The sequence below is a fragment of the Balaenoptera borealis genome (assembly GCF_965194805.1).
Source record: "Balaenoptera borealis genome assembly, chromosome: 7".
Taxonomy (NCBI): domain Eukaryota; kingdom Metazoa; phylum Chordata; class Mammalia; order Artiodactyla; family Balaenopteridae; genus Balaenoptera; species Balaenoptera borealis.
In genome coordinates, this window is record NC_138864.1 from 126351435 (window position 1) to 126373375 (window position 21941).

Here is a 21941-nt window from a genome sequence, read left to right on the forward strand (position 1 = left end):
GAATATGGAATCAGCAAATACTGAAGGTCTACTCTCTGTGAGTCTCCCTGTTGCAGGCAGCATGCGGGGGCCGGGGGGCGTTTCCTTTTGCAATGTTTCCCGAAAACCCATCTGTACGCTTTATTTATTTATTTATTTTTGGCCGTGCCGCACGGCATGTGGGATCCAACTCCCCGACCGGGGATCGAACCCACGTCCCCTGCACTGGAAGCACAGAGTCCTACCCGCTGCACCGCCGGGGAAGTCCCATCTACACCCTTGAAAGGGTGTGAAAGCGAAAGACAGGGACTTCAAGTCATAAGACTTCTGTTCCAGCCAGGCTCTGCCAAGCATGCCTCATCTCCGCGTGAACCTAGGGGTCCTCACTTAGCAATCGAATTGGACAGGGTGAGAACGCATTTTTTTCATCAGTGCTCATTTTAAATGATATACATGTTTCTGGTGCACATTAATTTGGGCTTACCACAGTGTGGTTCCTCCTTGACACCAGTCTGCTGATTCCTGCAAACGCTCACACAGAGTGAATTTACTGCGAAAATTGAGACACTGTGGGGTCTCCTACCTCTGCAGTAGCACTTTGGAGACCTGCAGGAATTGTGGGGTGACCTCAAACCCACCCAGGGAGGGGCTGCTCCATTACAGCTAATAATTAAGAGTCCTAGTAAGCATGATTGGTTGAGAATCCATACTCAATAATTACACTATCTGGAAAAAAAAAAAAAAAAAAGTTAAAAGTCCACCCTGGAGGCATGGGGGCTCTCAAAGGGGACAACTCCAGAAAAACAAAACAAAGTAGAATGATATTAATGATGATGATGATAATGAGAATAATAAACATGGGCAGAGCACTTGCTGCTCTGAGAAATGAGAACAAAAAAATTTTAAAAGTAAACTCATAGGATTATGTTAGAGACTCAGTCAACGCAGAGTGGTGTTTATAAAATACCATAGAATATGTTGAAAGCGTGGTGGGCAGCTGCACAGTGAGAGGCCAGCTAATAAACGGAAATCAAATCTCTGTGCTCGGATGGTTTTTTCCTTTTATTCTTCACTTTCCTTGATATGGCTTAGACTATCTCTAATAATAAATTATCCATTTTTTAAGTTAAGAATGATTTGCTCGGGCCACATCAAACTAGTAGTCGCCGGGCTGCTTGTTCCCCACATCCAAACACTCTGTGCTTATGGAAAAGACTCTGACAAGTACAGGTTTCTGGTAACTGACTCTACTGCTGAACTGAATGAATAAGCATTTTCAGAACTCTAATGGGAAACTGATGAACTCATAAAAGTACTAACAAAAGATCAAGATAAAAAAAAATTAATTACATGGGACTGAGTGAACTGATGAGGATGATTAAAATTTTTGTGATTTTCTGTTTGAATAAAAAAAAAAATCCCACAAGGACTCAGAGGCAAAAAATATACAAATCAATTTTCACTGCAGAGTAAAGGAGCTGTTACAGTGGAGGATTACTGGACTGAATGTGAATATTATGACATAGTATGAGTGTGTTTCGTGTTTGGTAATTGCAATCGTTGTTGCTTTTGTTGTGGTCATCCATTTACAATCCTTGGTGTCAGTTTATTTATCTCTTGTAAAAATAAAATACAGTGTGTGTGTGTGAAAAAATTTTTTTTAAATTTAAAAAATAAATAAATAAAACAAACACTCTATGCTTAAAGGGCTGCTTATAATGTGGCCACAGAAAGACCACCGCAAATCATCGGGTGCTAGTTAAGACCAGGACAGTCATAACCACAGGAGGGAACCAGGAGACATTCCTTGAACCCCCCCCAGTCGTGATGGGAGCATCACCTGAGGTCAGGTGTGTTGTGCACGGTATGATGAAGACGAAGTAAACCATATGCTTTGACAAAGTTTGGTGCTGCTGAAAATGCAGATGGGGGTAAACAGCAGCGGGCGGTCTGACCCTTCCAGACTCCCTCCTGCCTCCATCACAGAAGCCAGGCTCTGCGCAGTCAGAAATGGGACAGGCATTGGGACTTCCCTGGTGGCGCAGTGGTTAAGAATCCACCTGCCAATGCAGGGGACACAGGTTTGAGCCCTGGTCCGGGAAGATCCCACATGCCGCGGAGCAACTAAGCCCGTGCGCCACAACTACTGAGCCTGCGCTCTAGAACCCGCGAGCCACAACTACTGAGCCCACGTGCCACAACGACTGAGCCTGCGCACCTAGAGCCCATGCTCCGCAACAAGAGAAGCCATTGCAATGAGAAGCCCGCGCACCGCAACGAAGAGTAGCCCCCGCTCGCCGCAACTAGAGAAAGCCTGAGCGCAGCAATGAAGACCCAACGCAGCCAAAAATAAATAAATTAAAAAAAAAAAAGAAAAAGAAATGTGACAGGCATCATGCTCTCTACACAGCCTTCCCTGGTGGCAGGTCGGACCCTTCGTCCTTCCCAGCCCCGTTCCAGGGCAGGTGATGAGTTGGACAACAATTATTCACTGACTATGAGAGGTCTGCCCGGCCTTCTGCCAGGTGCCCTCGCTCAGATTTTCCATGAATACCTGACACGTGTATTTTTCAATTTGGGGAGCTGGTCTGAAATTCCCAAGCAGTCATCTTTCATAAAAATGGTGTGATAGAGGAAGTCTCTAGAATCATTGCTTTCCCTAGGAGCAGCTTTATATGTCCTTATGAGCCCCCTCTTCTGCCCACTGTCAGGAAACTGGCTACCCATATCTTTTCCTGACCCCTAATTTGTTTACATATAGGATGGGCCAAAAAGTTCGTTCGTTTTTTTTTCCGTAAGATGTCTTTAACTTCAAACAATTGTGTTAGATTGCATGTGACAGTTGTCATATCAGCGTGCATTTAAAAAAAGACATCAAAATTGGTGAATTTTTGTGTAGCCATTTTAATATGGGCCACTTTTTGGTCCACCCAATATTTTCCATTTGAGAAAAATAATCAATGATGTCACGAGATGTGCACACATCATTATAAGTTGATACCTTCCTGGAAAATTTTCCTTTAGGTTTTGTCATCTTTCAGATTGCAAAGGAATGCATCTTGAATGCAGACACATCAGGCCAGAGAGGGAGACATTCGTGGGCAGAGAGCTTCAGTCCTTCACATCCTACCCCTCATAGAAGGTTCTAGCAATGTCTACTCATAAGGCTCATGGTCCACTTTGGCCACACAGCACTTCCTTCCTCCCACAGACCCCAGTGCGGTGCTCATGGGACACATCTCCAAAACAAAACCCACTGTCCTGGCGTCCTCTGTCAGAGAAGAACTAATTTACACCCCGACGGTGTTCATGGAAGTGTCTGCATTCTCCAAGGCAAGTGTAAGTGTAAGTGGTATAGCAGTATTGTTTTGAGGAAAAATCTCCCATCTTTATAGGTTTTACCCCTAAAAATGATAATGGAAAATAGGGGGAATTCCAGAATCACTAGGGGACAGAAGGAAAAGAGAGACATGGAAAGGATGCTTGTCACTTAGATGGAGAAAAGCCAGAATGAGGATAATAAGCCAAAGGCAGTGCTTTTTATATTTTAGTAACACTGAGTATACACAGTAACTCACCTGTATGGGAGAATAATATTCCTCCAAGTTAGTGCTAATAACAAGATTCAGTTGGATTTAATATAATCCTAAATCTAATTTAACCTATATTTTTAAAAATGCACATTATATTATTAATTCATTCCTAATACCTATTATTCCTTTTCATTATAAAATTTATCTGACACAAACCAAGATAGATCTTCATGTTTTTTCAGGCTTTTAAACATCTAATATAGCATATCATCTCTAACGATGTAGAGAAAATCTATAACAATCAGATTTTAAAAGGGTTGAATATTGTTATAATTCAATGGAACGGGTAAAAAGCATTGTTATTAAGTTAAAAAATTCTTACTCTCCCCTTAAAAAATTGGATTCATCAAGAAAATTATTTCATGTCTTCATTTGTTCTTAAAATATAAGAATAAAAAATGCAGCTAACTTTAGTTTTAAAGGCATCATAAGATTAAGAAAACTTTATTTAAAATAACAACTTGGCCAAACTGCAATTTAGTAAAGAAATTAGGATAGAAATGTAAAGCACATTTGTGTTTATTGTGGGTAAAATAATAAGAATTAAATCTGGCTTGAAAGTCAAGGACAGTAGCAGACCCTTGGACTAGAAGTTAGGATATTTCAATTCTTCAGTTCAACAATGGCCAGGTCTCGGTGGACAAGTCTTGTAAATCACTGCTCAGTCAGTAAATTTTATTGAGCAGCTACTACATGCCGGGGGAATGTATGAAGAATTGGGGTACATCGGAACTTAGGTTCCAGCTACTTTTTCTGGATGTCCATTTTTATGGGTCTATGAACAGGGTTGAGGCTCACTGCCTGCGAGATGGGCTGCAGCCTCAAAGCTTCAATCAGCATCCACATAGCAACTGCTTCCAAGTTGTTATCTCCAGGTGTGTCCCTCTCCCCTGAAACAGATATTTGCATATCCCACTGCTTGGATGTTTAATAGGCAACTCAAACCTAACCAGACTTCTGATTGGCCATCCCCAAACTGCTCCGCCCACAAACACCTGGGAGTCAGCCTTGATTCCTCTCCCCACCCCCACCCCAGAATTTCTGGCAGAAAATCTTTCAGCTCTGTGTTCAAAACACTGTGTCCTCAGAATCTGCTGATTTCTCCCCACCCCACCATCGTGACCCCCAAAGGCTTTGCCTGGATTCCTACAACAGTTTCCTAATAGGTTATATAAGTCAACTGCTCTTAAACCTCTATGCCTAAATCTCAACACAGAAGCCAAGTGACTTTTTAAAAATGTAAGATCAGGGGCTTCCCTGGTGGCGCAGTGGTTAAGAATCCACCTGCCAATGCAGGGGACACAGGTTTGAGCCCTGGTCCGGGAAGATCCCACATGCCGCGGAGCAACTAAGCCCGTGCGCCATAACTACTGAACCTGCGCTCTACAGCCTGTGAGCCGCAACTACTGAAGCCCTTGCTCCTAGAGCCCGTGCTCCACAACAAGAGAAGCCACCGCAATGATAAGGCCATGCACCACAACGAAGAGTGGCCCCCACTCACCGTGACTAGAGAAAGCCCGCACACAGCAGCAACGAAGACCCAACGCGGCCAAAAATAAAAATAAAATAAATCTATAAAAAAAATGTAAGATCGAGTCACCCACTGCTCAATAACTCGAATGACACAGCATCTTGTTCAGAGAAAAATCCACTATCTTTACAATAGGCCTCAACGACCACACATAAGCCACCCAATTACCTCTCTACCCCATCACTCTCCTCAGTCACTCTGTGCCAGCTCCACCAGCCCCCTCGCCCTTCTCCGACACACCATGCACAGTGCTGCCTCAGGGCCTTTGCACCTGCTGCCGTCATGTGCAGTGCTCTGCCCACAGGCGGCCACGGGGCTCACTCTCTCTCCTCTTCCAGGTCTTGGCTCAGCTAGCATTTTCTCAGTGAGGCTTCCCCTACCCAACCCCTTTCCCACCCCACACCCCCCTTCCCTGCATTGTTTGTCTCAACAGCATTTCTCATGATCTGACATACAAAATATTATACTTATTTTTTATTCTCTGTCTCTTCCTACTAACAGACAAACTATATGAGAACAGAGATTTTTGTGTTTTTATCCACTGCAGTATCTCCAGTGCCTGACACATAATAAATTCTCAATAATTATTTATTGAATTAGCAAGTGACAATAAATGCATTGAAAAAATAGTGGGTGTTAATTATATGTTATCTTCACATATTCTGTGTGTGTGTGTGTGTGTGTGTGTGTGACAGAGAGAAATAAAAAGAGAGAGAGAGGAGGCCTCAAACTTCATGAAATTTCAGCCACTAATCAGTCAACATGCATTACTGAATACTTGCTTTGTACAAGAAAATCTTAGATGCTTTGTTGATAGAAACAGTTAATAATCAAACAGGAGAGAAAATTTAACAGATCTGTAATATCTTGGAAGCTGGGATGAGTGTGGCCTAGTGTATCCTCCATGGCTTCGTGGAGGTAGGAATTCACCTTTCTTGGAAACAAGGATAATGATGAGAGATGTCTATGAAGGCCTGTAGGCATGAGGACCAGCTCAAGCAAAGGGGCAGTGTTTCAACTGCAGGCCATGCGTTCTCTAGACCTGGGGTCAATCCACCTGCCAGGAAAGGAGCATGATTTAGGGAAATAGACAAGTAGTCAGGTTACTGGGGCCACAAAGTGGAAGACTCTGAAAGCCAAACTAAATTATTGAAAACTAATGGCCAATTAATATCATCTGAATAAGTCAGGAAAACCTCTGTCAAACAAAACACAATACGAGGTCTAAATCTATAAACAATATCATAATTGGCAGTCCCGGATGACCTGGAAGCCAAGTGCACGGACGGCTCACGTTCTCTTCCTCGGCTCCCCTTTATCCACTGCTGTGGTTTTGAGAGCCTCATGGAAACCAGAGGCCCTTCAGACCCTTGAAAACCATGGCTATAGATCACTGGGGTTTCCCTCTACATGTAATTTACATGTATCTGCCATCATCTGGAAATCTAGTTAATATCACAGAGCGACAGCTGGCTATGCCTGAATGCCCCCCTGAGCTGGTAGCCAGGAGATAACCCATCTGTGTGAACTTGGGCCTGGCTTGGCCATCTTCAGTGTCCTTCATCCCAACACTCATTCAACAAACCTGACCACCGTGCACCAGGCACCGTCGCAGGCAGTGAGCGCAAAACGGAACCTAGAAAAGCTGATCGGCTTAACTGCTGCCTAGGAAACAACAGGTTAGTGTCCTGGAGCTTAAAGGGTGGGATTAACCAGATTTATAAGGTTGGGCAGAGAACGAGCTCTGAGGAAGTTTAATCTGAGACGTTGAGGGAGGAAGGGACCAGCTATGGGGTGAGTGAGGGAAGAGGATTCCAGATGGAGAGGACAGCACACACCAAGTCATTAGGGTAGGAACGTGTCTCAGACATGCAAGGAACTGAGCCATGGTCCCTGGGCTTGGAGATCATTTGGTTTTTGTCTTCAGAGCAGAGGAGGACCCTCGCTACTAAACACGGCAGAGACTGCAAGATGCGTTATTCCTGGTCTGTCCCAGATGCTTCTGCTTTTCAAGTCTGATACATCCACACCTACATCTATATCCTCATGTACACCTACACCTGCACCTACATTTACAGCTACCTCTAGACAGACAGACAGACACACACACACACAGACACACACACACACGGGCTACTTCCAGAGGTCACTAGGCCAGAGCTGCACTTGCCAAGTATAGTCAGTCCTGAACTTCATGGTTTACAGACTCCATATCTGCAAATTCACTCACTCGCTAAAATCCATTTGTAACCTCAAAATCAATACTCGTGCCACCTCTGCAGTCTTTCACAAACGTGCCCAAGGCGGTGACGATTTTGAGTTGCTGTCATGCGCGTCTCCAGCAGAGGTCAAACAGGGCAACGCCCTGCCTCTTTGTTTCAGCTCAGGCTGTAAACCAGGGTCCTGTTCAGGGTTATTTCGTGCCATGTTTTTCACATTTTGTGGGGTTTTTTCTTGGTGATTTCGCTGCTGAAAAAGACCCCCAAGCATAGTGCAGCAGGACCGCCTTGTGTTCCTAAATGTGACAGGCCTCACGGAGAAGCCACGTGTGTGAGACAAACTTCGTTCACGCATGGGTTATACCGCTGGTGGCCTTGAGTTCAATGTTGGTAGATCAACAGTTAAATACCATTTTGAACAGAATGTTCCTTGAGTTTATATTTTTGTGTGCAGTTGCTTAAATATATAATTTCTCAGTAAAGACTCCCTACTACACCTGAATCCATATTATTACCTTGTTCATTCAACTGTATTTAAACAAATCAAAACTCCTCATAATGGTCTCTAAGACTGCGTGATTTCACTGCAGCTTTATTTTATAACTCTCTACTTAATTATAAATTTCAAACAAAGGGAAGCATTCGGATGATAATAGCAACCTACCGGATATTTATCCAATGCTAACATTTTGTCCTATTTGCTTCAGTTCTTTTAAGGAGATGACAGTGTACAGACACAGCTGAGTCCCATCTTTCCCACGTGCTCTGGCCCGCCTCCTCTCCCAGGTGTACATCCTCAGGATGATGTCTATCCCATCCCTCTTGTTTTGTACCTTGACTACTTCTATACGGAATCGTGAAGAACATCAAAGTTTTGCAGGGAAAAAGGAGCTTGGAGGTCACCTAAGTGATCATTATTTTACTGTTTTCTTTAGGATTAGCCAGGGGGGGCAATAATAAAAAGCTCCTTGCTCTTTGAGAAGCTAATGATGCCCCCACTGGGTTATTCACAATACCAGCATGAAAGAGCAAAAATGTACGGGGTCCTCGTTCAAGTAATGTGCTTTCATTTAACCCCTTACAATTTTTAGGAGCTCTGTTTTCATTTCCGTCCCAAGTAAACACAGGATAACTCAACAATGATTAGGGGTATTCTATTCATTTACTTGCCTTTCAAAAGCACTCATTTTGTTTTGAAAGATGAAGTTCCTTCACAGATACTGTATTCAGTGAATGTTCAACTTTATTTTATATACTGTCGTGGACAGTGTAACTGGAGATGATGGTCCACAGGGATGGCTACAAGTCCCCCAGGCCACACAAAGAGAGCCCAGGTAGCTCAGAGGACAGGCATTGCCAAGCCCTATGCTAGTAATAATGCGCTAGCTCCTGCCAGCGCCTGCAGCTCCACCATCGCTCAGAGAGGCCCTGATTGTGCCTTTGGCTTTCCTGGGTCCTCCATCACTGAACAGCGTATTGCAAAATTCACCGGGTGGTTAGTCTTAGAAAACCCAAGGTACAAATGCACAGCCACTACCTCCTGAGTGCCTGCTGTGGAACTTTAAGAACATAAGAAAATGTCATTGAAGCTGAATCTGCAAATACAAATGGAGAGGGAAACTGGTTCTAGAGAATCCAAACAGCACATTCTTCTTTCCTGCTAAGAACCAGTGGCTAGCAAACCAATTCCTGCCTATTAACCGTGAGATAAAGTCCAGGCTCTGTAGTCAAGCATTCAAAGATCCAACCTGCTTTTTCTCTACAGAACCATCTTGCTAGAATTAGACCGACCTGCCTGTTTTACCAAGACGGGCTGTAAGAATTCCTCCCTCTCACCTTTCCTTAAGTGATGCCCGTGGCTCAGAATAACCCGAACCATTTTCCTCATCTCCTGAAATCCTCCTGAGTCCTCAAGGCAAAGCCACGTACCCTTCCTGCCTGTGACCTTGACCTTCCCTACACCCACAGGACCCCCACCTCCCAGTCTCCTGCATGGGCAGCTCTGAAGGGCTGCACCACTAATAGGACAGTGAACGTACACGCTGATAGCTCACCTACAAGTGGCATTATCAAGGAGGAAGAACCTGGATTAAAGATTGCTGGTGTGGGAGCCTTCACTCACCCTCACCGCTATCTGCTTTGTTTCATTTCTGAGCACACAAAAAATACAATTCCCAACTCTCGTGCAGGTGGCTGGCACCACAGGACTGATTCTGGCCAGCGGGCCCTGAGCAGAGATGCAAATTCCCTCTACAAGGAAGCATGAGCCCTCTGGTCCCAGCTTCGGGAACTGCAAGCCCTACGTGGAGAAGACAGAGCAGCACAGTGAAAACAGCTGAATCTCTGAGTCATTGTGTTGCCCACGGGAGACTCTGAGGAATTTAAAAGGAAAACCTTGGCTGTGCTGAACTACTCTTTTGGCAATAATCTGTAACCATAACAAAGCTTCAGATTCTAATCCTGCATCAGCCATTAACAAGATAACGTGGACAAATGCTGTCTACAGCCTCTGAGGGAGAAGGAATTGGTCTGACAACCTGTACAGAAGTCAAGCATTGGTTTACCTACTGCATTGCTTCCAGTGAGCCCACACATTTTTCTTATTTACTCTCCTAGCAAAGACCACAGAGCTCGCTCCCAGCTCCCTGCCATCACGAACAATGCTGCAACGAACACGCTTGTGGGTTTCCAAGAAAGGATCTTTACAACCGGGACAGGGTTTCCAGGCGGTATGATGAAAAAGTTCTGGAACTAGAGGGTAGCCATGTTCGCACACACTGTGAATGCACTTAATGCCACTGAATTGTATATTTTAAAACGGTTAAGATGGTCCATTTTATGTTATGTGTATTTTGCCATGATAAGAAAGGTAACTGATACGCTACATTGCTTGAAACATTTGTTTCTCTTAAGGAGTTGGGTTTTGTTTGCACTATTGATTTGCTTAGTCAACCTCTTCATCACAGAGGATACTGAAGAAACAAGCTCAGATTTCTGCCAAATTAGTAAAATTCCATCTAATGAAGCTTTAGACTATAATTCAAAAATCATTAACCAGACTAGGAGTCCAGCCAGATCCACCACTATCAAAAAAAAGGGCCTCAATGACTATTTTTTTCGAAGTGGAATAATTCATTTATTTCCCTAAAAAGTACATACCATTAGAGCAAATTTTTATGTCTCTGCACTGAAATATTTCAGTTCTTCCAGTGGGCACAGTGACAATTACTTTAAGAGATGCAGATTCTTTCAGTGTAAGGTCATATTTGAGCTATACCTGTATCTACATGTATCTCTATGTGTATCTATACACACACACCATCAATATCATAATTTGACATAAATTCCTGAGGAATTAATGTATTGGAGTCAATACATTAGGGCATCTGCCTTAAGTGTGCAGAAATTGAGCATATGTCTCGGTTTGAAGAAGAGGGGCCAGAGAGTGATGGCCAGAATGGATGAAGGAAACTGTTCCAAGTGTGGGAAGCAGCAGCCTGCAATGCAGAATGGGGGAAGGGAAGGTAAGTGGGGTCAGTCAGAGAGAACACAAGCACTGGCAGATCTAAGGGGCAAAGAAGTACAGTAGATGACGAAAAGCCAGTAAAGAAAAACAAAGTGCCAATACTCAATGTCACTTTGCTGAATTCCCCTGGCATGATTACAACATCAAATTAAAATAATAAGACCTAGAGAATGAACTTTGTCATACAAATATCTTATACAGTTTTGAAATAATAATTTGGTACCCTGAATGACCATACACAATCAATTCAAAAGGCACCCATATATTTTCAGGAGTGCCATATAATCAGACCGATACAAATGAATTATGATTTGGGATTTTATTCGTCAAGGAAAAAGGCGAATAGGAAGGGATTCACTTAATCACTGTTGCATGGTTTATTTGGGGCAAGGAAATGGAAGAGATCATGATTTCCCAAGTTTTCCTAATATTATGTCACCTCTGCAAACGTCAAAACCATTCACATAACCCTTATTGGGTAATAGATGAACGGGTGGCATATACTGACTAAGAAATAGATACCAATTCCTTCAACACTGCTATTCATACCAGCTTCTAAATACATCTCAAGTACAGTTGTGCGTAGTAGGTGAGTAAACGACTTTCCCTATCCAGACTCCAGACACTCACATTGCAAGGAATCTACAAATCCTTAGCTCTGTGTCCTGGGATTTCCAGCTTGCTTTGCCAGCATCTGTGCTGGTGAAAGAGAGCTACCTGTTCAACTTATTTTGTATCAATTATGTGGAATGATTCCTTTCATAACACAGAGCACCAATCTATAACTCTGAAGTTCACAGTCATTATCCGAAGTAATCTTCCACTCCTGCCTCTGCCTCGCGTGAGAGGTGAACTGATTTCTCGCCCTCCTATGAAACGTGAGTGTGCTGGGCTACATTCCCTCTGAAACCCCTTGTAGTTCTAATTATTCTGGGATTTTAGAACATGATAAAACTAAACTAAGGCTATGGCTGTTAGGTTGTACTTCCTAATGTGTCTTAGTTTGGGGCCCCCTAGACATAGACTCTAAATCAAGGCTTATGGGGCACCAGTAGTTAAGTTGGAAAATGATTCCAGACATGCCAGCAGGAGAGTGGGGAATTGAGGTGTGTTGGCCCTGTTCCTCAAGAAAGAGACTCCACGTTGGTGTTAAACATGAAAAAAATTGATGAGGGAAAACACTTGTGTGAAGGAAAATAGAGAGGGCGGCCTGGAAGCTACCAGACCACAGTGCAAGTCTGATCCCAGGGCAGGAGAGAAGCTTGGGTGCCTTTTTGGGTCCATGGATGTTCTTCAGAGAGTCTTTGAATGAAAGTTGGCCGTCGGCGAGGTCCCCGATCTCCCAGGAGATGTTACTGTCTCCACCACACTCTGTTCCTGGCTGGGAGGAGGAAGGTTGGATGTTGCACAACTGCCATGACAGATTCCAAAGCATAACAGCTGGGGCCTCAGCCAGCTGTTGTCTCTCCCTGCAGGTGGAGGTTGGCCAGGGCTTTCTCCAGGCGACCACATAAGCCACGGAAGGGACCCAGTAGGGGCGCATTGTTAATCAGCTTTCCACGTGGGCAATGGGGACTGTGAAAGACAGAGTTATCTTACACCAGGTTGAGGGCTGGGGTATTCATCTTCCAAGCCCCATTGTTGAGTTGGTCAGGATTGCTGGCAGGGGCATGAAATCCATGGCACTTCCAGCCTGCCACACACCAATCAGCGTGCAGAGAAAGCCCTCGGACAATTGATACAGGCACTTGCCATTGGAAGTCGGGCCGGTAGGGACAGAAATGGCCAACTGGATATGGGCGGGGCCCCAACAGAGCCTGTGCCACTGCTAGAGGCACGTGGCAGTAGAGATCCACCAGCCCCATGCTGGACGCCTCTCTCCAGCATCAAGGCCACGTAGAACAACCTTCTAAAGATAGCTCATGGTCAGGGTTTGCTATGTGTGAAAGCTTTAACAAAGTGAAAATACCTACTCCTCGCTGCTGACTTTTGCAAGAAGATACAGAAATCTTGGGACAGACTCCTTTCTTGGCAGCCAAGGAGCTCTATTTAGCCCTATCACTGCCCACCATGAGCTTTTTTTAAAAAAAATTATTTATTTATTTATTTTGGCCATGTTAGGTCTTCATCGCTGAGCATGGGCTTTCTCTGGTTGCGGTGAGTGGGGGCTACTCTTCGTTGCAGTGCGCGGGCTTCTCATTGCGGTGGCTTCTCTTGTTGCAGAGCATGGGCTCTAGACGTGTGGGCTTCAGTAGTTGTGGCACGAGGGGCTCAGCAGTTGTGGTGCATGGGCTTAGTTGCTCCTCAGCATGTGGGAATCTTCCCGGACCAGGGCTCGAACACGTGTCCCCTGCCTTGGCAGGCGGATTCTCAACCACTGTGACACCAGGGAAGTCCCCCACCATGAGCTTTTAACAGCCTTTTTTTCTTTCTTTATGAAATAAATTGAAGAGACTATTTAAAAGTTAAATAATCAGGCCATCATATGGGAAGACCCAATAGACTTGAAGTAAGGAAACGAGGTACAAGACAGTTAAGTTTCAAATAAGAGCAGAGCTAGCATTGCAAGAAGCCCTAGTGACCCAAGGGAGCCAGGGTGGGCACACTCTAGGGACAGGTAATGGGTATGATGACATGAGTCTCTCACTGAAGAAGAATAGATTCTGTAGAACAGGGTGTTTAGAACAGACTTCTAATTGGTGGTCATTGTTTGCAAAATGCAGACTTGGACCACTTCACAGCCTGGGGTTATATAACCAACTCGTTTTAATAAGGGCTGAAAGTGCCGAAGCAATCAACATGACAAATTCTTCTGGACTGACTTGCAAAGGAATCGATGATGTACTTGCAAATATATGGCTATCCGTCATAGCTCCTAGGAGGACAGAGCTTTCACACTACGTGCCAGAAATTTTCTCATGGCATTGCAGAATTTAGGAGCATTCCAGAATTGCCCCAGATGCCAGAGTGACCAATGTGTGCTTGGTGTCAGTGTTCTGCAGAAACATCAGCTCCCAGAGTGCCCACTGAAAGTTCAGTAGGTGTTCAATAAATATTAAAGAATGTTGATGCTAAATTAATTGTGGAAGTGGTAGGTGGCATCATAGGAAGACTTCTCCTACGCGGAATGTATTTTTCTCCGTCCTGCTTCTAGACTGATGAGAGAGAATGACTTACAATAAATTCATTTCACTCTTCTCCCAGATCCAGAGCTAAAGGCGAGACAGTCAGCGTGTAGTCACACGTTCAAAATGACCTTGGTTTTTGCTTCTGCCTCCCTCTGCTGTAAGGCTGGATGCCAGTTTGCATTGCAGGTGGGTAAACTAAAACTATCCCACTTTTCTGAAAGAGATGATCATAGATATGAATTTTAATCAAATACTATGCACAACATGTCACTTCATTTTGTTGTTATTCTGTCGTTTGCTTAGCGTGGTGTGAAGAGTGGGCAACTATAAGACAGATCGGTAAACTTGAAATCTTACCATCAGAAACATGGAATGGCCACTAAAACTTGATGTAAAAACTCCCAGTGTTGGTGGCCTGATAGTGACATTACAGCTTATCCCCTGGAACAATTAGCAGAAACCCAAGGGCTAGGCCCAGGTTTCCACTCTTCCCTCAGATATTGAATATCAGCACTTGTCTGTTTTTAAATTCCCAATTAAAGTTATCAAAAAAGCAAAACAGACAATTGTTAAGCAAGGAAACAGTAGCCGAATGCAGCCAATAATGGGAGGCTGTGTTTCACCTGGTAAAACCTGTGTCACGTTTGACTCGTTCTATGTACTGATTTCCTGACTCCTGGTAGGAAGGACGTTGAGAAGTGGATTGATGGTTCACATTTTACCTTGGAGAACTCCTCTATTGCCCTAATCTGGGGTGATCAGTGTTTGCTCCAACTTCAGGGCCGTTGAGAAGATGCCTGGGGGACTTGGAAGACAGCAACTACACTGCAGAGTAGCAAGTACACAGCTCACGGGTGTCCCAGCGATGGGGGAGGGTCTGGGGAGTGGGCAGCAATGGAGGAAAGGAAAGAACTGGGAAACTGCTGCCTGTATCCTTCTTATTTTCTTCTTCAAGCCTGACACAGTGTGATCTTTTGAATAGTATTGCTTATTCAGGACTGAAAAATGGATTACTAATGAATACGGCCGGATCTGTAAGCTCAAAATTTTACTATCCCCAAAGTACGATTCATCAGTAAAGCTGGCCACACTATAGTGAATTTTCTAACCTTCAAATTAATCATTAAAAAATAGTGATGTGCACTTATATGTGGAATCTAAAATACGACACAAATGAACTTATGTATGAAACAAAAACAGACTCACAGACATAGAGAACAGACTTGTGGTTACCAGGAGGGAGGGGGGTGGGTGAGGGATGGATTGGGAGTTTGGGATTAGCAGATGCAAACTATTATATATAGAATGGATAAACAACAAGGTCCTACTGTATAGGAACTATATTCAATATCCTGTGATAAACCATAATGGAAAAGAATACAAAAAAGAATATATGTATAACTGAGTCACTTTGCTGTACAGCAGAAATTAACACAACATTGTAAATCAACTATACTTTAATAAGATTAAAAAAAATAGTTGGGCTTCCCTGGTGGCGCAGTGGTTGAGAATCTGCCTGCCAATGCAGGGGATACGGGTTCGAGCCCTGGTCTGGGAGGATCCCACATGCCGCAGAGCGGCTGGGCCCGTGAGCCACAACTACTGAGCCTGCGCGTCTGGAGCCTGTGCTCCGCAAGAAGAGAGGCCGCGATAGTGAGAGACCCGCGCACCGTGATGAAGAGTGGCCCCCACTTGCCGCAACTAGAGAGAGCCCTCGCACAGAAACGAAGACCCAACACAGCCATAAATAAATAAACAAATAAAAATTAAAATTAAAAAAAAAAAAAAATCCTAATGACTGCTGACTAACACAACAATTTAAAAAAAAAAAAAAAATAGTGATGTGGGTTATAGAAGGTGGCTTCTGAAATGCCTCCCAAGGATTCCATTGGATCCTATGCTTAGTGATAGCATAGTCTGCAGTTATGCTGAAAACAGAAGAGGTTTTCTAATGTTGCCTAATAAACTTGGTTATTTAACTAAAGGGATTTCTGAGCACTGTAAAAGTTACCACCTGGGTTTTCCTTGCTGCTTATAGTATAATATGAGAGAAGGAGAGATAAAGTGAGGTAAGAATATTTAAACAGGACTTCCCTTGTGGCACAGTGGTTGGGAGTCTGCCTGCCAATGCAAGGGACACGGGTTCGAGCCCTGGTCCGGGAAGATCCCACATGTCGCGGAGCAACTAGGCTCGTGCACCACAACTGCTGAGCCTTGCTCTAGAGCCTGCGAGCCACAACTACTGAGCCCACGTGCCACAACTGCTGGGGCCCGTGCCCTGGAGCCGGTGCTCCGTAACAGGAGAGGTCACCGCAGTGAGAGGCCCACACACCACAACGAAGAGCAGCTCCAACTCGCCGCAACTAGAGAAAGCCCGCGCGCAGCAATAAAGACCCAACGCAGCCAAAAAAAAAAAAAAAGAAAAAGAATATTTAAACCAAAAGACAACAGGAGACCCCAAGACTAAAAAGATACACTCAGAGACTTCTGGTTTCAGCCCCAACATGGAAAGAGCTTAGGAGTCATCACTCCCATCCTTACAACAAGGAAAACCTGAATGCACTGAAAATCGATGATGTTTCTTGGACCCAGAAGAGCATGGAGGCGCCAGGGGACCGGGCTTCCCGGGAATCTGCAGAGATGAGTGAATCCAGGAAGGTGGGGCTGAGATCTGCTTCCCTGGAGCAGGAGCCCTGGAGACACAAACCCGGAGGACCCTCCCTCAGTGGGAATTGCAATGAGTTTCTGGAGGCTGAGAGTGGAGCAGTGCGGGGGCGGGAAACTCTGCGTGGCCTCAGGGCGCCACCCACTTGCGGATTTTACCTCCAGAAAAGAGTGGACTTGAGCGTATGTGTTAGTGTGAAGCGCTCCCAGTGGCTCCAGGCAGCCGTAACAATGACCCCTGCCACCTGATGAGGCCTACCGCCTTGCTAAACCCCTTCTACACATCAATATTTCGGAGCCAGTTTCTTTACCCAGAATACAGCACGATAACACCTACCTCAGAGCTGTAAAATCAATGAGAGAAATAATTTGCCCAGAGATGTTCACCAGGGAAAGCAAAGCCGAGATTCTAGACCGACATCTGCCTCCACAGCCATGCCGGGTCCACTGCGGTACTCAGATGCCCCAAATGTGCCTTCACATTTGCGGACTAGAAATGTCACGAGTCACCTTTGAACTGTCAGTGGGCAAAAGCGACGGTACATGATAACTTATTTTACAAAATGGAGACGATTCCTGTTTGGACTTGGGACTCTTAAAGAAATGACAGCCAACACCTGAGACTGAAATCTCCTTTTTACTGTTCTAGGGGCACCCTGCGGAGATGTGCTTCTGTTAGCAACTCCCTGTGCAGCTCTGGTTCCCACAGGTGAAACCAACTCCGTCCTTCGTTTTATACATGATGAAACTAAGGCTGTGGGACTGGGAAATCGAAACCGAATTATGAGCCCTGATATTTCCATACAGAATATTCAAACTATCACTACCTAGAGAAATCGAGACAAAACTTCACATTTGGCTAAATAACAAGGCTGTATCCTATCGGTCCACTGTTCAGACTTGTTTTTCCAACTGTTGCAATGCGGTCTTCATGGAGCAGGTGCCCTTTCTTGATTACTTTATTTATTTTTAGTTCCCAAGGGTCAATTTTCCACCTCCACCCGAAGGCTGCCTAATTAGACCACGACTTCCCAGGCGCCAAAGAAAGAAGACGGAGGAGAACATACAAAGAAAAAACCCTGGGGACATGCAAATCCTTCCACTGCAGAAACAAGTGGCTGCACTCTGCTGCCCTCCCCCCAGCACGGCCCTGGGCACGCAGATGGGGCCCCGCAGAGCGCCGCCCCGTGCAGCGCCTGCCCCCGGGAGCACCATGCCTTCCTCCTCAGCTGTAGCTGGTGGAGACTCTGCCGAGGAGCCTGGGTACCGTCCCAGCTCGTCCTCCGCCCCCTCCACTGCCTCGCCTTCCCTGTGCAGTGGCGCCCGGCAGACCCTCGCGTGCCACCTCCCGACCATCCCGGGAAGATTTGGCGGCTCGAGCCGGGGCAGGAGCTGCAGGCGAGAGCGGGCGCCCGCCCCTCCAAGTGGCCCTGCTCAATTCAGCCGTGCCGGCCGGCTGGGCTGCCTGGTCCGCACGGATTGCGGCTCCAGGCGCGGCGCTGGAGGGCGTGGAGGGGTGGGCGAAGGTCGGTGCTGGAGGCCCGCGCGAACCCGTGCGCTACGCGCCCTGCAGCCGCAGCTCCGCCCGGGGGGGCGGGGGGCGCGGGCTTCTCGAGCTTCCGCGGCTTTCCCCACCCCTTACTCGGGGGAAGAGCTCAGTCCTGCCGCTCCCACCCTCCCCGTACACGTACCTCCTCGCCCCACCTCGGAGCTCCTTTTGGATTTGCTCGCGCTTCTGGTCTGGAGAGTCCTGGACTATTTCCCGGGAAGGCAGCCCTGGGCCGAGCGCCCTCGGAGCCGCCGGCGCCGGCCGGGCTCCCTCCGGGTCCCAGCAGCTGCTTCTCCTTCTTCGGCTCGGGCTGCAGGGCTTAGCCTCCCTGGGCGGGGGGCCCCACGGAAACCTGCCGCGTGGGGACGCCGCCCGGTCGTGGCTGCACAGGGAGGACCCACCTCGCCTCCGGGAGACGCGCACCTTGCCATCCTCCACGCGCCAAGGAACTTTTAGAGGTAGAGAATCGTCCCCCAACTTCCTCCGGACATGAATCAGACAGCGGGAGCCTCCAATAACGTCAGATGTCCCCCGGGGAAAGGCCACAAGGTAAGGGACCCGCGACGGAGGGGCTGGTGCGGGAACCTGGCGAGCAGGTGGCGACTGCAGGTTGCGGGCGAGAGGACGGGCGCTGGTTTGCGTATTCCGAGCCGCCGGCCCCTCCTCAGCCGGGGAGGGGGTCCTTGAGTCCAGTCGGTGGGCCGCGCGCGGGGGTTTGTGAGAACAGGTGGTGTTTAATCGACCCAAAGCCAACGCCAGGCTCTGCAGGTGCACCTGCTCTGGGCTGCCCGGGGCTCGGCCGGCTCGCTGGCAGACGCAGCTGTTTCCAGGGATTGCCGCGTTTCGGGGAGGGCGAAAGGTCAGCGGGGGGAGGCAGGGCCTCTCGGAATCAGCCCGTGACCCCTGGGCCGGAGCTTCCATTAAAGGGCTTCCCGGGAGGCGTTCTGGGCTCTGCCGGGGGCGCACGCTCTTGTCGGTGTCACGGACACGTGCGTAATTAACTTTAATGGGCCGCTGCGTGCCTGGAATATTTCCAGGAAATTACTGATGTTCGGAGGGAAGAGGGGCGGGCAGTGGCCTGAGGAACCGTTCCAGAACCTCTCCAGTGGCCCAGAGCGGGAGGGACATGCCCAGGGAAGCATCTCTGTCCGCGCGCAGAGAAGCAGATCCCCACGGAGGTCTCGGTTCCACGGCGATCTCGTGTGCGGCACAGCCTTGCTTGGCCATGGTCAGTTGTCCTGTTCTCTGCCTCACCTGTCTGTTCTCACCTTAGGTAGTGGTTAGTTTGCAAGGAAATTCCTTACCTGGGTTACACAGGGAAGCTGTGCGGCCGTGTATGAATGTGCTTTAAAAATATTTTAGAGTATTTCTAATTTTTTGTTTTAAACTGAAAGAAGGCAAGTACTTTCTTTGGATCTTACATTTGATGTGTAGCCTGAATCTGTGCTCTAAGGTTTCGTCTTGTGTTTGCTACGCCTGTTTTTGCTTCTACCTTTTTTATATGCAGAGAAGCGTATGTGTTTATTAGCATGTTATTAACAGATTGTTCTCATTAATACCTATTTGTTGGCTGTTGGACATATGTGGAGCTGAAGTTAGAAATGGTGTTAGATTCATTTGGTGGATAAGGGAACTCCTGGTCTGTTATGTAAGATAAGGCTTCAGGACTGAATACTTTTATTTCAATTAAGTGATAACCATGGTTTTCTACTCCATTCAGGCCTAAGTGAAATATTTGAATCAGCACCTCATGTCTTGATCTCTGTTCTTATTAACTATGATTCGAGTAGTTACACTTTTCACATTTACTTTATTTAATATCCTTAGGAGATGTCTTTTCAATATGGGGTAGCTGATATTATAAGACTTTAAAGATAATTAAGTTTCACTCATCAGTGAGTATGTAGTAGAGACATTCAGAAGATCATTCGGTAATTTCTTTTTTAAACTGCCTTCGGTTCCGATGGTAAAGTGGCTTCTTGGCAATACTGCAGGGTATTGACACCAATAAAACTTTCCGGGAAGTGTTCAAACACACAGCAACAATTTAGAAGGTACTAGAAAAACCTTTAGTCATGAGTTAGGGATCACCCTGTGCCTCTAGCCGGTGCCCAACAAACGCTTGTCCATTGAATCATATTAATTCAATAAACAGTCATCATCAGTCATTTATTTAGCAAACATTGTAAACTCCTACTAAGTTCCAAGAACCCAAATACAAATCTGCAGATTGCTTTCACTCTCTAGAACACAGCTCTAGTCATACCCACCCTTCATGCTTTAAAATCTTTGATGGTCCCCATTGCCTAAAGGGAGGTTATGATTATCCATCTGCTGGGAGAAAAAAATTCCAATCCCCTTCCTCAAAGAAGAATCTAGTTAAGTTGTACTTTGCCTTCACGCTTTGTAAATTGTAGTTGGTAGTTTGTTTTGGAGGTTGCTGCAGTGAGGTGGCAGTGCTGGGATGGAGTGTTAGTGAATGTTCTGGAGAGAATGAGGGGCACGTACAGAGCAGGGGTTAACAGTCGACATTGGAAAGTACTGGACAGACCACATGAGACTTAGGTTTCAATAGTTTTAATAAAGCATCAAAGTTAATAATATCAGTTTATTTTATTGTACGTTTGAAGTGTTTGTTTCCATTTTGTGCTCTTGGGAGGGTTCATGTTGGGACACTTCTTGGGCGGAAGAGCCTCAACCTCTCCGGAAGACATTTCAGCTGGACTCCCTTTCGTGTTGTTTATTTACCGATTACTGTCACAGCCATTTCTGTTGGCACTTTATTATGATTTGTTCTTGGGCAGACATTCCTTGGGAAACATCTCTTGTCTTCCTCTTTTAGGGTGGCCACTCAGTGGTTGAGTTTAGCCATCTTGGGATGTGTTATTTGCCTCTGGGTTCCTTCTCAAATACTGACACCCCCAGAATTGGGAAAAGAAAGGTCCTTTTTGTAGCTTCCTTCCTTCTGACTGTGGGGTCATCTACCATCTGCTAATAGCTGCCAAGGACCACAGAGGGTACCAATCCAACTGTCATCCCTGGTGTGGGCAGGAGCCACTGGTCCTGAGGAGGTAGCTCCAGAGTGACAGCCGCCTGGCACTGGGAAAGTAAAATGTCCCCATGGGATCCCGCAGTCTCCCCTACCCCGTGTCGGTCTGGGGCTGGGTGCAGTGAGTGTATCCGTCAAGCACTGGTCAAGCACCAGTCAACAGCTAGGGCTGTTCTGCAGATACTTGCAAGAGGGCCTAACAGCTGGGTGCAGCCCACAGACCAGTCGAGCAGCTTACCTGGGGCAACTCCACAGGGGTGGGCTCTGCACCCGCCAGGGCTTACTGACTTCTGCCAGCTCTGGTCTAATATTGAGGCTTTCTGGAAACTCACTAAGTGCCTTACTTTCTTGCTTTCTTTTTTTAAAAAAAGATACAAAATGAATGGTATACACTTTATGCTACTAATTACATAGAAATACACAGGTGAAGAGAAAAGGCAGTAAGGAAATATACCACACTGTTCACTCTGATGAGCTCAGAATTAGACAGAGTGATTCTTATTTTCACTATACTTTGCACTTAAATCTTCCATAGTTATAATATATTGTAGGTTTTTTTTTTGATTGCTTAATGAATATATTTTGCAATAATATTACTAAACAATGTGAACGTTTAAAAGTTTGGTTTGGAAAACCTACATACCATTGTAGAAGGAACTTATTAAAATCCAATATAACCTTTATAAAAAGAAGAGCTGCAGTT

The 21941-nt window shown here is 45.9% G+C and overlaps 1 protein-coding gene and 1 long non-coding RNA gene across 3 annotated transcripts in view; one reads left to right on the top strand and one right to left on the bottom strand.

Moving 5' to 3' along the window:
• The window catches only part of LOC309631997, a 306837-nt gene extending 288447 nt beyond the window's left edge, over positions 1-18390 (bottom strand). The window contains exon 1 of the long non-coding RNA XR_014246687.1: positions 18332-18390. This is a non-coding gene — a long non-coding RNA (uncharacterized lncRNA). The remainder of the gene's footprint in view (positions 1-18331) is intronic.
• A 118-nt stretch (positions 18391-18508) lies between these two features.
• DPP6 (dipeptidyl peptidase like 6) overlaps positions 18509-21941 on the top strand; it is a 1033290-nt gene continuing 1029857 nt past the window's right edge. Inside the window, exon 1 of one of the 2 annotated variants that reach the window (XM_082398944.1) lies at positions 18509-18738. In XM_082398944.1, the coding sequence (XP_082255070.1) occupies positions 18679-18738 (60 nt within the window). In that variant the 5' untranslated portion in view covers positions 18509-18678. Of the gene's footprint in view, positions 18739-18926; positions 19418-21941 lie in introns of those variants that run through there. The other variant, XM_082398943.1, reaches the window with a different exon arrangement.